This window comes from Zingiber officinale, chromosome 7B (assembly GCF_018446385.1).
Source record: "Zingiber officinale cultivar Zhangliang chromosome 7B, Zo_v1.1, whole genome shotgun sequence".
Lineage (NCBI taxonomy): Eukaryota > Viridiplantae > Streptophyta > Magnoliopsida > Zingiberales > Zingiberaceae > Zingiber > Zingiber officinale.
Genome location: NC_055999.1, coordinates 77398890 through 77412984, shown reverse-complemented (window position 1 = coordinate 77412984; position 14095 = coordinate 77398890). Strand labels below are relative to the sequence as shown.

Below are 14095 nucleotides of genomic sequence, written 5' to 3'. Positions count from 1 at the left end.
TAACATATTTATAAAGATTTTTTTTTAAATAAAGTGTGTAACTATAAGATATTAGATTCATAAAATTTTTGTAAGATCAAATAGATACTCAATTTTTTTTTTTTAAGGAAGATATATTATTATTTAAATGTTTTTACCTAGACGTACTGTATAATAATAATAATAATAATAATAATAATAAATAATAATAATAATAATAATAAATTAAAAAATATATGAGGTTACCAAAACTGTCAAACCATGACGAAATAAGAATTTGTTTAAACATGAAATTTTAGAAAAAAAATAATAATAAATCAAAATTTGAGATAGATCGGCAAGTGGAAGCAGCGTTGCTATCGACCGGACAAAGAGACTTCGATAGAGCCCGGGGCCGACGACGGCGGCCCCAGATCCAGCAGTCCGGCGGCGGCAGCGGCGGCGCGTCTGTCGTCGGTAGCCTCTGCGTCGAGCACGCTGTGCTCCAAGATGTTGTAGATCAGCATCTCGCTCTGTGGTGGTGGTTCGTCGACGTCGATACGCCCCTCGAGCATGTCCACCACCCGCGCCATGCTCGGCCGCTCCTCCGCCTTGTCCCGGATGCACCACAGTGCGACGTGGACCATCGTCCGCAGCTCCGCCTCCGGTGGCGACTCCCCCTCTCTATTGAGCCTTTCGTCGAGCACCTCCAACGCTTTCCCCTGCCAAGCCTTCTCGTGCACGATCTTGGGGAAGTAAGACCATTTCTTATCCTCCGTCGCCTGGATGGCTCGACGGCCGCCGACAATCTCTAGCAGCACCATTCCGTAGCTGTAGATGTCGGATTTGTCGGTCACGCCGGAGCCGATGAGCCACTCGGGCGCGAGGTAGCCGCGGGTGCCGCGTACGGTGGTCACCACGCGGCTCTCGTCCTTGCCCATCAATTTCGAAAGGCCGAAATCGGCGACTAGGGCACGGAAGCCCTCGTCGAGTAGGATGTTCTCCGGCTTAACGTCGAGGTGGAGGACGCGCGCGCGGCAGTCGTGGTGGAGGTAGCTTAGGGCTTTGGCCACGTCGATGGCCACGCGATGGCGCATCGGCCATGGGAGGCAGCGGCCGTTGGCCGCGTCGGCGGCGGCGTCGCGGGAGGGGAAAATCCACCGATCTAGCGATCCGTTGGCGACGAACTCGTAGACGAGGAATCGGGGACCGGGCGTCACGCAGTACCCGAGGAGGCGGACGAGGTTGCGGTGGTGGATGCTGGCGATGGCGGCGACCTCGGTGCGGAACTCTTTGTCCCCGCGCTCCGCAATCGCGTCGATGCGCTTGACCGCGACGGCGGTGCCGTCGTCGAGGACGCCGCGGAAGACGGAGGCGGACGAGCCGCGGCCAAGGAGACAGCGGAAGCCGTCGGTGGCGGCGGCGAGGGATTCGAGGCGGAACTTGATGGGGAGGCCGGCGACCTTGCGGAGGAAACTATACTCGACGCGGTGCTCCTCGCGGTCGGCGATGGAGCGGCGGGCGAAGGAGAGCTGGCGGTGGGAGAGATCGGTGTAGAGCGAAAGGACCCAAGCGAGGACGCCGAGTACGGCGACGAAGGCCACGGCGAGGACGACGAAGAAGGCGACGGTGTGACCGAAGCGGAACAAGAGGACAAGAAGGGGCACCAACAGAGAGAGGACGGTGGCCGCCGCAACGGCCTTCGCTCGCCGTGCCTCCATCAAACTAGAATTGAATCAGAAGACGATGAAGAGGAGCCGCCATGGATTGAAGTGAGATGAAGCTTAAAGTCGGCTTGATTGAAACAGGTTTGACTCGAATACTAGTAAACTATTTCAGTGCGCTGATTTTTTCCTACTAATTCTAGAGAGATGGATAGTTTTTCCTTATTAGCCTTTCAGACAACACTCCATGTCAAAGGTGGAAGTAGTTCCTAAGTTGCCTAACTGGATATACTACCGGAATTAATTTTTGACTCTTTGTATTCTAGGTATTTGATAATCGATTATAAATTGATTCTATTATTTTTTTTCTTTACATAATCTAAGACGGATTATGAAAAACATTTGAGATAAGCGTAAAGTAAAGCCGACTATTGAGAGAATGGACAAGTTCAAATCAGATTAGTTGAGAAATGAAGTGACTCTAAACTTTTGCGTTTATATGGCAGGATTAGGTAGACATAGTTTTCAATCGTTTAATGCTTGTTAGATGGATATAGATATGCACTTGTTAAATTATTAGCTTTGTCATTTATTGCTTAGAATCAATCGAACTATGCCTTGGGGTGACGGCCAAATTTTATAAATCATCAAAAAGCATCTTTAATAATTTGTATAACCATTTTAATAAAATTTAAATAATTTTGATAATAAAAATATTTTAATATAATAGTAATATATATAATAACTTTAATTAAAATTAAACAAATAATTTTTAGATTATAATAATTATCGAATAACTTCTACACGTTATTACTATAACAATTATCGAGCTCTCAATTCAAGCTTGGCTTAAACTTGATTCAAGCTTGACTTGAATTTAGTTCAAGTTTGGCATGAACTTAGTTCAAGTTTGGTTCAAGTATGATTCGTTTAGATATTATCGAGCTCTTAATTTAATATTTTTTTATTGCTTGAAATTTTTACTTGTTTGATTGATTATTGAGCTTGACAATTTAAATTTATTTATTTAATTAATTTTATTATTTATTTATCATATTGATTAGAAATTTATTAATGAACATGATTTATTAACATTGTTTATGAACATTAATAAGCTAAATACATATGTGTTCAAATTTATTTATTTAGTTTAACGGAATATTTAAGTTTGTTTATTTAATTGATCTTGTATGTATTGAATAAATATAAATAAGTTTTTATAAAATTAATACTAAATTTATTCACAAATATTTGATTTATTTACCATCCTAACTGAAATAAAGAGTATTTTGGATATAAAATATATGTTGAGATAACCATTTAACTTTTTTTGAAAGAGAAATGTCCTTTTGATTTGCAAAATTTGAAATGCTCATTTGATTTTTGCCCTATTAGAAATGATAATTCTGTAAAAATTAAAATATTTCTGCGGCCAAACATGAATTATTTATTCCATAGGAAACTCATGGAATATGATACATCTCCAAGAGAGCCAACACACTAGCAAAACCGTTTGTGCTCAAGGAAACAGGGAAAACCCTTCTCCCAGGCGTTAGCACGGAGAACTAGTCCAATGATATGAAAGGCGTCAAAACCAACACAGAATGTTATCCACAGCTTGTGTCGCACATCTAAGTAGAAAACCCCTTGAATCGACTAACGAAAGAAAACGTTGGATCTTCCTCTTAAAACAGCAGACTACGGGGGCTCACTCGGTCGAGCTGGCTAATTATGAAGAAGTACCTTGCACTGGAGCTTCTAATTGAGCGGATCGTTGTCGTCGTCTGGAAGAGGCTGAGCGGTAGCTGCTGCAAGCTCGGGTTCACGTCTGAAGAAAATGCAACAGTTCTATCAGACAGACAAATTCCATTAAGCATCTATTAACTCATAGAATGTCCACACATCTAATGAACTTTTTATCCAGATCATCTACATGCTATATTCCAATTAACACGTTTGAATAGAAAGATGAACTTGCAGCACTAATTCCCACAAAATCATGATTCCCCATTCATGAAATAATTATTGTTTCTCTTATTCTATTTTCCAAATAATTTATACTATTACTCTATTCAACTGTCTATATGTTGATCTGGTGTGCCAGTGACGCCAATTGGGCTTCGGCAGCTCAGGAAGGTCAAATATGCCTAATGAGGGGAATAGATCGAGGGTTGAATAAACATATGCAGCCTAGCAGACCTAGCAACTTGATGAATCGATTGGACCAAACCAAACTGCTGGGCCAAATAGTCTTGAACATGGCAATTTGGCCAAACAGATTAATCGACGGAGACAAAAACTGACCTACATAGGTTGCCCGAATTTGTCAGAATGCATTGTAGGCCAACTAGTTGATTGATCAAGTCGCAAAAAGTGATTACATTCATCCCGGCGCCCCTATCAGTTTACCCCAGGACCAGTTCATGGTAAATGAGTGGCAAGTGTGAGGTGAAATACGGGTTGTAGGAATTTAAGCTCCGCCAATCCCGAGGTTCGACACCGGCCTCATGTGAAAAACTACCAACCACTTACCAACTCAGTTATCTGGGAGCAACTAGTGGATTGATCAAGATTGATAAGGTGGGGGTCAGTCAAATCCAGAGAGCATTATTAAAGAATTAGTTGGCCAATTTAACAGGAGATCAATGTAGATCCATCACAGGCAGACGATGCTACTAGCTACATGAATCGGGCAAAATATATTTCATGTATATATATTGTATCATTGTGAAAATTATTCATTGTTTATTTATGATAACATTCCTATGAACCAAATATATAAGCAAAATCATTTTATTCTATTTCACTAATCAAACAAAGAACATTTATACATAAACTTCTATTCCTTGATCATTCCAGTCACGCGGAATATTTATTATCTATTCTTTCCCAAGAACCAACCGCACCTAAGTGTACTTATAAAATAAGCGTGTAACTAATCATCATAGTAAATGGTCCATGAAATCTCTAAAATATGGAAACTAAGATAGCAATAGGAGCCGATAACCCCATATAGTGAATTGAAGAAAAAAACAATCTAGAAGCAGAAACATATATATTTGCACTTTCTGTTGCTGTGCAGCCAAGTCGATTTGAACTTCTGGAGGTGCCAGTGCAGGCGATTCAACAAAGTGAAGGTTAGGGTCCCTGTCATGGCATTTCTCATTGTTATTATTATTTATAATTGCAGAAATGAATTATCTCCTACATACCCTGCAAGTTTTCTGGCAAGATAAAGGAATGACTTCTCGAAATTCTAGTTACTCTTTGCTGAGATTTCATAATATTGGAGGCTCTTCATCCTGTGGAAGGTAACTTGCTTGGCTTTAACTTGCCTGTTCTTCACATCAACCTTGTTGCCACAAAGAACAATAGGAATATTCTCACAAACCCTGGTTTCATCCAAGTAACAGAATTATTAGATATTCCAAAATGCCCCAATATGCATATTTAGTTCAATGCATTCTACAAAGCAACCTACAGATGTCACGATGCCATGTTGGGGCATTCTTGTAAGTTAACCTCGCAGTTACATCGAACATGATAATGACACAATGACCATTGATGCTGCAAACAAAGATAGCCAAACAAGATAAGAAAAAACAGCAGTTCTGTATAAACATTTAATCCGAGACAAACAAAATGTGGGGAAAATGGGTATTGCTAAGAAACGATATGTTCCATCTTGAAACAAGGACTGTTTCTCACACACACACACAGGTATTACTATTCATTGTTTTTCAACGTTGAAACTTCATCTATTTTCCAAAATCCCATTTAAGCAGTTTGTTTTAGTAAATGCACTCGACACGTACAACAAGCTCATCATATATGATAGAGAACAAATAAAGTTATACGTCAAAATGTTGATCTATGAAGCACCATACTCAAGTTACGAACAAAAGGAAAACCCTGTCTAATAAACACTATTGACTACTGATGCGGTGATGATGAGGGATTCCATCTCGTTATCACGGTGGAGGTCAATAGAGATCAAAGTCAAGACGGTTAACGGACGGATGGGTCTTGGCCGGTCGGGCAAGGCATATTTCGACCGTGGGTTAAGCACTGACCCATCGTCTCCGGCACGAAGTAATCAAACCGACGCTCAAGGGACGCATAGAAGCCGAGCCGAGCGGCTCCCCCACTCAGTCAGACAGCGGACGACACGAACCGAGGACTTTCAACCGAGTGGCTCTCCCGCTCGGCGAGACAGTGGGCTTCCAGTCGAGCGGTCATCCCACTCAGCCCAGCAACAGATAACACTTGGACATAGGACTTTCAGCCGAGCGGCTATCCCGCTTGGTGCGGCAGCAGACGCAAGGATATCAGCCCTGACCGAGAGGTCATTCCGCTCGTCCAAGCAACAGACACAGCAGGATATCCTTCGACATCCTTTTGGGAGCTAGTGCCGCTGACAAGCGGAATGGTCAGACAGAGGATCGTACGGCGGAAGCTTCTACTGTCACTTTAAAGATATGCTCGGCCCGTTAAGGTACTGTGTTAGAGATACTTTACTGGCATGTCTCTTCAGGAAAAGTTCGGAATAACGTGTCTGCTTTCAAAAGCGTGCACACATACTACAGGAGCCCTATATAAAAGGGGGTCCAAGCATCGGCGGAGGTATGCTCGCAATTTCTACTGTTGCGCTACAGTTCTCTTTACTTACTGTTTCGCCGGAGACTAACTTGAGCGTCGGAGGGCTATCGCGGGGGACCACTTCCCTGGCTTGGCACTGACGCTGCTTGTATTATAGGTAGGAGTGAAGTCCACCGAAGGTCAACAAAAACACCACGTCCCCAGCATCCGTCTCTTTCACTTTCGGACAGGATCAACTACAATAAAAATTTCTAACCATGTAAAGATCTTCACTCTTAAATAAATTGTGCATATTAATAAGAAAGCCAATTGATCCCGTCCGGAAGCTAAGTCAGACAGAAGCAAGCGATGCTGGAGTCGGTGTTGACGGAAAGTCACTATGAAGCTTAGTCCTCCTAACACCCGTCGGGAGAGTTGATCCCAATGAATGATGAGGGGTGATGATGAAGATGGAGAAGCGAGGACTCTGCGCACACTCAGACAAACCCACGAGTCGTTAGAGACTGGAAACCAGGGAAAAAGTCCCCGAGTCAGACCCTCCGACGCTCAAGTACTTTTTCCTCAGAACTACAGAGAAAAAACGAAAAGTAAGAAATGAGTGTGTAATGACGAGTGAGCGTACCTGCGTAAATGACAAAGCATTCCTTTTTATACTGCCCCGGGTGTTTCTGGAGTCTGACGGGTGTCAGGGAATGTCGGATGTCAGGCTTTATCTGGCGGTGAATGACACGTGGCATCTTCCCATAGGCCAGCAGAAGAACCGAAGGGGTAATGAGCCTCGACTGTTGGCATATTCTCTGACACTCTGATTATTCTCTGACAGGTGGTTACGATTCCCTTGTTTACTTGTCGTGTAGTGCATTGTCTCCTCAGTCCGTGATCGCTAAGCTAGGTCTTTGCACTTGCTGACCCCAATCTGGTATCGCATCCAGACCTGTACATTTAACCTTGTTCTATGCATCTCATATTGCAAACTCCCGACCAGCCTTGCCTCTTATTGCACTACGTATCGCGCCCTGTATGCCTTAGTTCGGTTCTTTTATCCCGCCTTCAAAGCTATACGTCTGTCTGACTCTGTCTGACCTGACCTGTATGCCTCCATCCAACTCTGCTTATCCTGGGCCTACCTCCGACCTGTACACTCTTGTCCCTATATCTTGTGCTCCAAGATTATTAGTCCCGACCTGTATCCTTGGTTAACACCTCCCGACCTGTACGCTTGTCCATGTATCCTGTGTCGCAAGGCTATAAGTCCTGCATCCAACTCTGCTTATCCTTGATTGGCATATCCCGACCTGTACGCTTCATAGATCCATGTATCCTGAGCCATGAGGCTATAAGTCCTGACCTGTACCCTTGGCTGGCACATCCCGACCTGTACTTTCATCGATCCATGTATCCTGAGCCATAAGGCTATAAGTCCTGACCTGTACCCTTGGCTGGCACATCCCGACCTGTACGCTTCATCGATCCATATATCCTGAGCTATAAGGTTATAAATCCTGACATGTATCCTTGGCTGGCACATCCCGACCTATACGCTTCATCGATCCATGTATCCTAAGCCATGAGGCTATAAGTCCTGACCTGTATCCTTGGCTGGCGCATCCCGACCTATACGCTTCATCATCTATGTATCTTGAGCCATGAGGCTATAAGTCCTGACCTGTACCCTTGGCTGACATATCCTGACCTGTACGCTTCATCGATCCATGTATCCTGAGTCATAAGACTATAAGTCCTGACCTGTATCCTTGGTTGACGCATCCTGACATATACGCTTCATCGATCCATGTATCCTGAGCCATGAGGCTATAAGTCCTGACCTGTATCCTATATCCCGGCCTCGGAGTTCCCACTTGACACATAGCCCTAGCCCCGGACCCCTACTTGCGTCTGACCCCGCCCCTCCTGTAATCGGGCCCTTTCATCTACACGTAGACCAGATTCTGGACCTTCACGTGGGTCAGACTTTTGACCACCACGTAGGCTTAACTTCTGACCGGCACGTAAGCTTGACTTCTGACCGCTACGAGAGCTTGACTTTTGACCATACCGCGGTCTTGACTTCCGACCACGTCATCTCTCCGACCCCACGATCACGCACCGTATCACAAGCCTCCCCCTCAAGTCTAGTCGAAGGAGGCTCTAGTCCGACTGACTAGACTCACTGTTAGTTAGAGCTCTAGAGCCAATCATTTGATGATTGTATGGACTCATTGTATCATATTCTTGTATATTAATAAAGGCATTTGGATTTTGGTTATTATACTTACTTGTATTGGTGCCAAATAAACTAAGTATAATAATGTCCTTGAGTAGATGGTTCTCACCTATATTAATCGATTAGTTGAACCAATAGTGAGATGATATAGGGAACACTACTCTTAATTATTCCTAGTCGAGTATTAACATTCAGGGACAATGTTAATGCAATAAGACTAGCATGTAGGTCAACACGATGACTTGATCTCACAAGTCATGGATATAGAGATATCAAGTTGACACATGGGTATACATTAGAGAATGTATACTGAATGACCCGCCATGAGAAAGTATCATGGATCGTTATATGAGTGTCATATACTTTCTCATGTGGCTATTAGTATAACTATTAGTCCTTAGACCTGAAGTCACCATGGATCCCCTACATAAGGAGTTATGTACTTTGGTTTCGTCAAACGTCACCCGTAACTGGGTGGACTATAAAGGCGATTATTGGGTATGTAACGAATTATGCAGAGGGATGTGAGTGATGTAGATGGGATCTATCCCTCCTATATGACGGGAGTGACATCGATATTCTTGATAGAGTAAGACCACGAAGTGTATGGTCATACCCAAATGAGTCAATATGAGATATTGAGCTCATTTGATTGAGTGAGTCTACTTGGAGTTCAAGATTTAGATTGGTCAGAGGATGACACGGTCTATGCCTCACATTGATCAATCTAGATGTCTAGGATAGAAGGACACTTGTCATATATTGTGAGGAGTCACAATTAATAGTCACAAGGTGATGTTGGATCTCAACATTCTTGTAACTTGGGTAGCAATGATGTATTGCTAGATGCCGCTCATTGCTTATGTTTCTAAAGGAGTTTAGAAACATTGCCAACGTTACAAGAACCTATTAGGTCACACACAAAGAACAAGTGGATGGAGATTAGGTTCATATGATGAACCAATTGGATTAGGTTCATATGATGCACCAAAGATTAGATTCAAATTAGACTTATTGAGTTAGACTCAATTAGATTCAATTGTTGAATGAGTCTAATTTAAATTTGATTCATTGAGTCAATTTATATTAATGAATTGAGATTCATTAAATTGAAATTGACTTGAATCAAAGGTTGGATTTAACTCAACAAGGAAGAAATTGGTCAATTTTGACTTGACCAAATGGAAGTTGAAACATCAAGTTTGACTTGATGCATTGCCACATCATGTAGGTTGACTCATCCTACATGGCATGACACATCCTTGCCACATCATCACCACCTCATAATGGTGTGCCACCTCATGGAGGTTACACACCCATACCACTTAATGTGGCCGGCCACATTAAATGAGGGGGTTACATTGTGTGGCCGGCCACACAAATATGAGGAGGGGTTTTGATTTTGTGGTAATAATGTGTGCATTCATTCCATCTTCTTCCTTGATCTTTTCCTCTTGGTTTTGTTGCTGTTGTCGTGAGCTTCCAAGGGAGGAAAAGGTGGTTGAGTGAATTCCAAGAGCAAAGGAAGAGTGAAGGTCACAAAGGAGGGATACTACATCTTGAGTGTATGACATTCCTTTTTTTGCATCCTCTTTTTCTTCCTTTCCAATCCCATTCGAGAGCTCTAGAAAGTGCTAGCACACTTGGGGCTCTCTTCTCCATCCTTTGAGTGTGAGAGACACTCCTTGTTCGTGTGGATATCATTAGAGGAGTGTCTACGTTGACACTCTCGAGATCCGGCGTACCGTTGGACGAGCAGGATTTGCGAGAGCACGCTTCAAGGGTAAAATTCTTAACATGTAGATCTAGGAGTAGATCTAAAGTTTTTGAAACTCGTACTTGTAATTCATTCGGTTTTTCCTTGCACGGATCTACGGCTTTGGGTGATTCGGGGTTTCCGCGACGCGAAAAACCCAACAGTGGTATCAGAGCCACGTGCAAGGCTTGTACGAGTTTAATTTTTTGGTTTTATGAAAACTAAAGTTTCTGTAATTTTCTGTAAAATTATGATTTTTGGGTTTTTATGAGTATTTTTCTCGAGTAATCGAAGCACAAGTGTTTAGACGCTTGTAGGCTTCGACTACCGGGAAGATTTTTCCAAAACGGTGATGTTTCGACCCAAATCCGTTTGGGACAGCGAGTGAAGGCGCTGTAGGATCGCTTAGGAGCAACTCACGATGGTTAGATCGTGGGTAGGGGCACTTCCCCTAACCCCGCAAGGGGATTTGCTTCGCGATTGCGCCCGAAATTGCTAATCGGGACCGCCGGGAAAATTCTTCTCAAAGGTTTCGTCCCAAATTGTTTTGGGACAGCGGGCTAAGGCACTGTAGGATCGCAAAGAAACCCTCGCGATGGTTAGATCGCGGGTAGGGGCGGTGCCCCTGGCCCCGCAAGGGGATCCGTTCCGCGATTGCGCCCGAAACCGCTAAACGAGACCGCCGGAAAATTTTACTCGTAAAAATTGTAAAAATTAATTTTAAAATTATAGAAAATTATGAAGATATATAATTTTGAATTATATATTAATTTTGTGATAGTCATGGCCCAAAAACCCAATATGATTGGATTGTGTTGTAATTCATAATACGACATGCGTGTTGTTATGTGTTTGCGTGTGTTGTATGTTTTATTTTTCCGCGACCTGCGCGTCGTGCCTTTCTCATATATTCTGGTTGTAAATTAGATTTAGACTCGAATGTAACTCGAGTTTCAAATTGTAATGTACAAATTGGAGCGGTGGAGGGTCCACACGAGACGGAGTTCCGAGGCGGGCACGAGCAACACAAGGTGGTCAAAGGGAGGAGCTTGGAGAAGTTGTTGACCATTCAATCTTCTCATTGGCTTGAGAAGATCGTAGTAGGGCCATGACTAAATCACAAATAGATTAATTAGTTAATTGCTTATGTATATGATGCATGTTTAATAAGTAATTAATTAATTAGTGTCTTACGATTAGATTAGATCTAAGTCGTGCACATGATGCACCCTTGCGATTAGATTAGATCTAAGTCGTGCACAAGATGCATCCTTTTCGATTAGATTAGATCTCGATCGAACCAACTCTAAATGCCTAACCGTGCTGTGATACCTATCACTACCTCGATCACATGTATTGTTGAATCTGCCAAAGCAGAGCAATACATATTATCTTGGTAGGGTACGGAGGGACAATCTTGGTCCCGCCTATCAACGCATGGGTGAATACAAACTCAATTAGATTGAGTATTCCTAGTTGCTCGGTTAGATCGAGTCAACTATAGGCATTCTTCCAACGGTTGGAAAAGATAGGTCAAAATCACATCTATATTAACTCTCGGGCGTATTAGCCAAAGCTAACTCGAGTTTTAATATAAATGCGGATATTGATCTTATAAACAAGAGTTGCATAGAGATGTAATTGGTAATCGTTACCTACCGATCATACTAAGCCTTGGGCGTATTAGCCAAAGCTAACTCAAGGGTTAGTATGATGTAGATCTTGTCCCATAAGAAGTATAGAATTCAGTGGGAGCATCATTTAATTAAAGGTCTAATTAAATGATTTTAAAAGAATATGATATTTATTTTTGCAAATTTTCTGTTGTAGATAACCATGACGTCGAATACTAACTCTTTCTCCCTGCGTTCTATCATTAAGAAGGACAAGCTCAACGGAGCAAATTTCCTGGACTGGTACAGGAACCTGAGACACTACAACAAAAACTGCAAACGACAACACCCATACGACAACGATTTTAAGAGAAAGTGTTGCATATTTGCTCAAAGACAACGGTTTTGGCCAAAACCGTTGTCTTTGAACTCCCCATTAAATATAAAAGACAACGGTTTTGGCAAAACTGTTGTCATTGAGAAATTTTTTTTTAAAACGACAACACTTTTTACAACGGTTTTATAAACCGTTGTCTTTATCCGCGTTTTTAGCGGCTACGACAACAGTTTTGAAAAAAACCGTTGTAATTTAATTTGGTAATTTTCCCCCTCGCTGTTTTCCTTTCCCTCGCTGTTTTCTTTTCGGGGCCGTGTTTTCCTTCGCGCTCCCGACCCTAAGGGAAGTTTCTTTCCCTCTCCTCATCCAATCTCTTCACGCCTCCCCTGGATCTTCCTCCACGACGGTGCGCTCCTCTCGTTTCCTGGTGAGCAGGTTTCTGAGTTCGACGAGGCCCTTTGACCTTCCATTGCTGCTTCTTTCGCTCGTGGAACCTTTTGATCGGACGAGGTGTATTTCTTCGGCAAAGGTTGCACTCCTAGTCCGTCGATTCATAACCTAGGTCTTGTCTTCTTTGGATTTGTGCTAGAGCCATAGTCAAGGTAGATTCATAACCTAGGTCTTGTCTTCGTTCATAAATGTTGTCTCAAAATTAAAACCTACTTTTGATTCCACTAAGCTTGTATCTGCAAGCTCAACATTCTCTTTTCTTCTTATTTTTAGCCTTTTGATTTGTTTCATCATGCCATTTGGCTGCTCATATGTCAAAGTTTGTGGTGTTTGATCTCTGAAGGTGTTGGTTTTAAGCATCGATTTTTGTTTGTTATTCACTTGTATTGGTCGAAATAGTGTGTTCGGATAGGTTTTCTAGGTCTTGCACGGCTTGCCACTTGATGGACGGAGATGGAATTTGGGGGAACAGAAAATTGGTAGAAGGGAAATGAAGAAAGTCCTTCCTTTTTGTTTTGATTACTAATTGAAGTTTATAGTTGTTTCGCACATTGCCCGTTTGATTGTTCTTCCCATTTCCATGAGCTTCTTGGCTTTTTGTTCTGTTCCATGTGAACGGAGTTGGTTTCTTGTGGTAATTGCTCAATGCACTTTTAATTTTGTTTCCTTTGACTCTTTAGACATATGTTGACACTTTTGTATGTTAATGCTCATTTTTAGGTTTTTTTTCTTATCTACTGCAAGTTTATGTTTTTTACATCCTTTACAACTGCACATTGAATTATAGCTTGTTCTCTTATTGAATTTAATAATCTGAAGTTCATTATTTTTTCCTCATTATTTTAATAATTAATTAATGTCATCTTTATTATTTATGCTCATTTAATTTTCTGCCGGAATATTTTTTTTTAAAAAAATTAGATTAGATCAAGACACATGTATTATTTAACATAAACGCAAACATTAGATTAGATCAAGAGTTGAGATAATAACATGACCAAATAAGTTGAGAGGCATGGTAACAACTAGGGTGAGGGTTTGTTAGCCAATAATCTTTCTAATTGATCCTCTTGTATATATGTACACCCAAGATTTGTTAATATCACCATTTATTTATTAATTAGTTCTCACAAAATCACACAACACATTTCTGATTTTTTGGTTTATGTCGTGTATTACTCTATTACCTTGAATGTTTTATTATAGTATTTGGTACTTGAGATTGTGTTTTGAACTTGTTATATGATGTATAGTTGTTTGAAGGTAGGTTTTGACGCGTTTCGGGCTGATAGTTATAAAAAATGGACAAAGATTGGATGTCAAAGAATAGGTTATCACATGAATATGAGGTTGGGGTAGAGTCTTTCTTGCAATTTGCATTACAAAATGCTACTGATCCGAATGAAATACCTTGCCCATGTTCAAGATGTGGTAATCTGCAGAAGAGAAATGTTGACATTATAAGGGCACATTTGTGTTGTAATGGTATAGATT

General features: G+C 41.8%; 1 protein-coding gene and 1 pseudogene across 1 annotated transcript; both read right to left on the bottom strand.

Moving 5' to 3' along the window:
* Window positions 1-335: 335 nt before the first annotated feature.
* LOC122004457 (probable receptor-like protein kinase At5g20050) lies at window positions 336-1679 on the bottom strand. Its single transcript, XM_042559343.1, has one exon. The coding sequence runs from the start codon at window positions 1677-1679 to the stop codon at window positions 336-338; it is 1344 nt and encodes a 447-aa protein (XP_042415277.1).
* A 1701-nt stretch (window positions 1680-3380) lies between these two features.
* The window catches only part of LOC122004456, a 73703-nt pseudogene continuing 62988 nt past the window's right edge, over window positions 3381-14095 (bottom strand).

Coding starts and splice junctions, on each gene's coding strand:
- LOC122004457 (XM_042559343.1), bottom strand. CDS start 1,679: ATGGAGGCACGGCGAGCGAAGGCCGTTGCGGCGGCCACCGTCCTCTCT.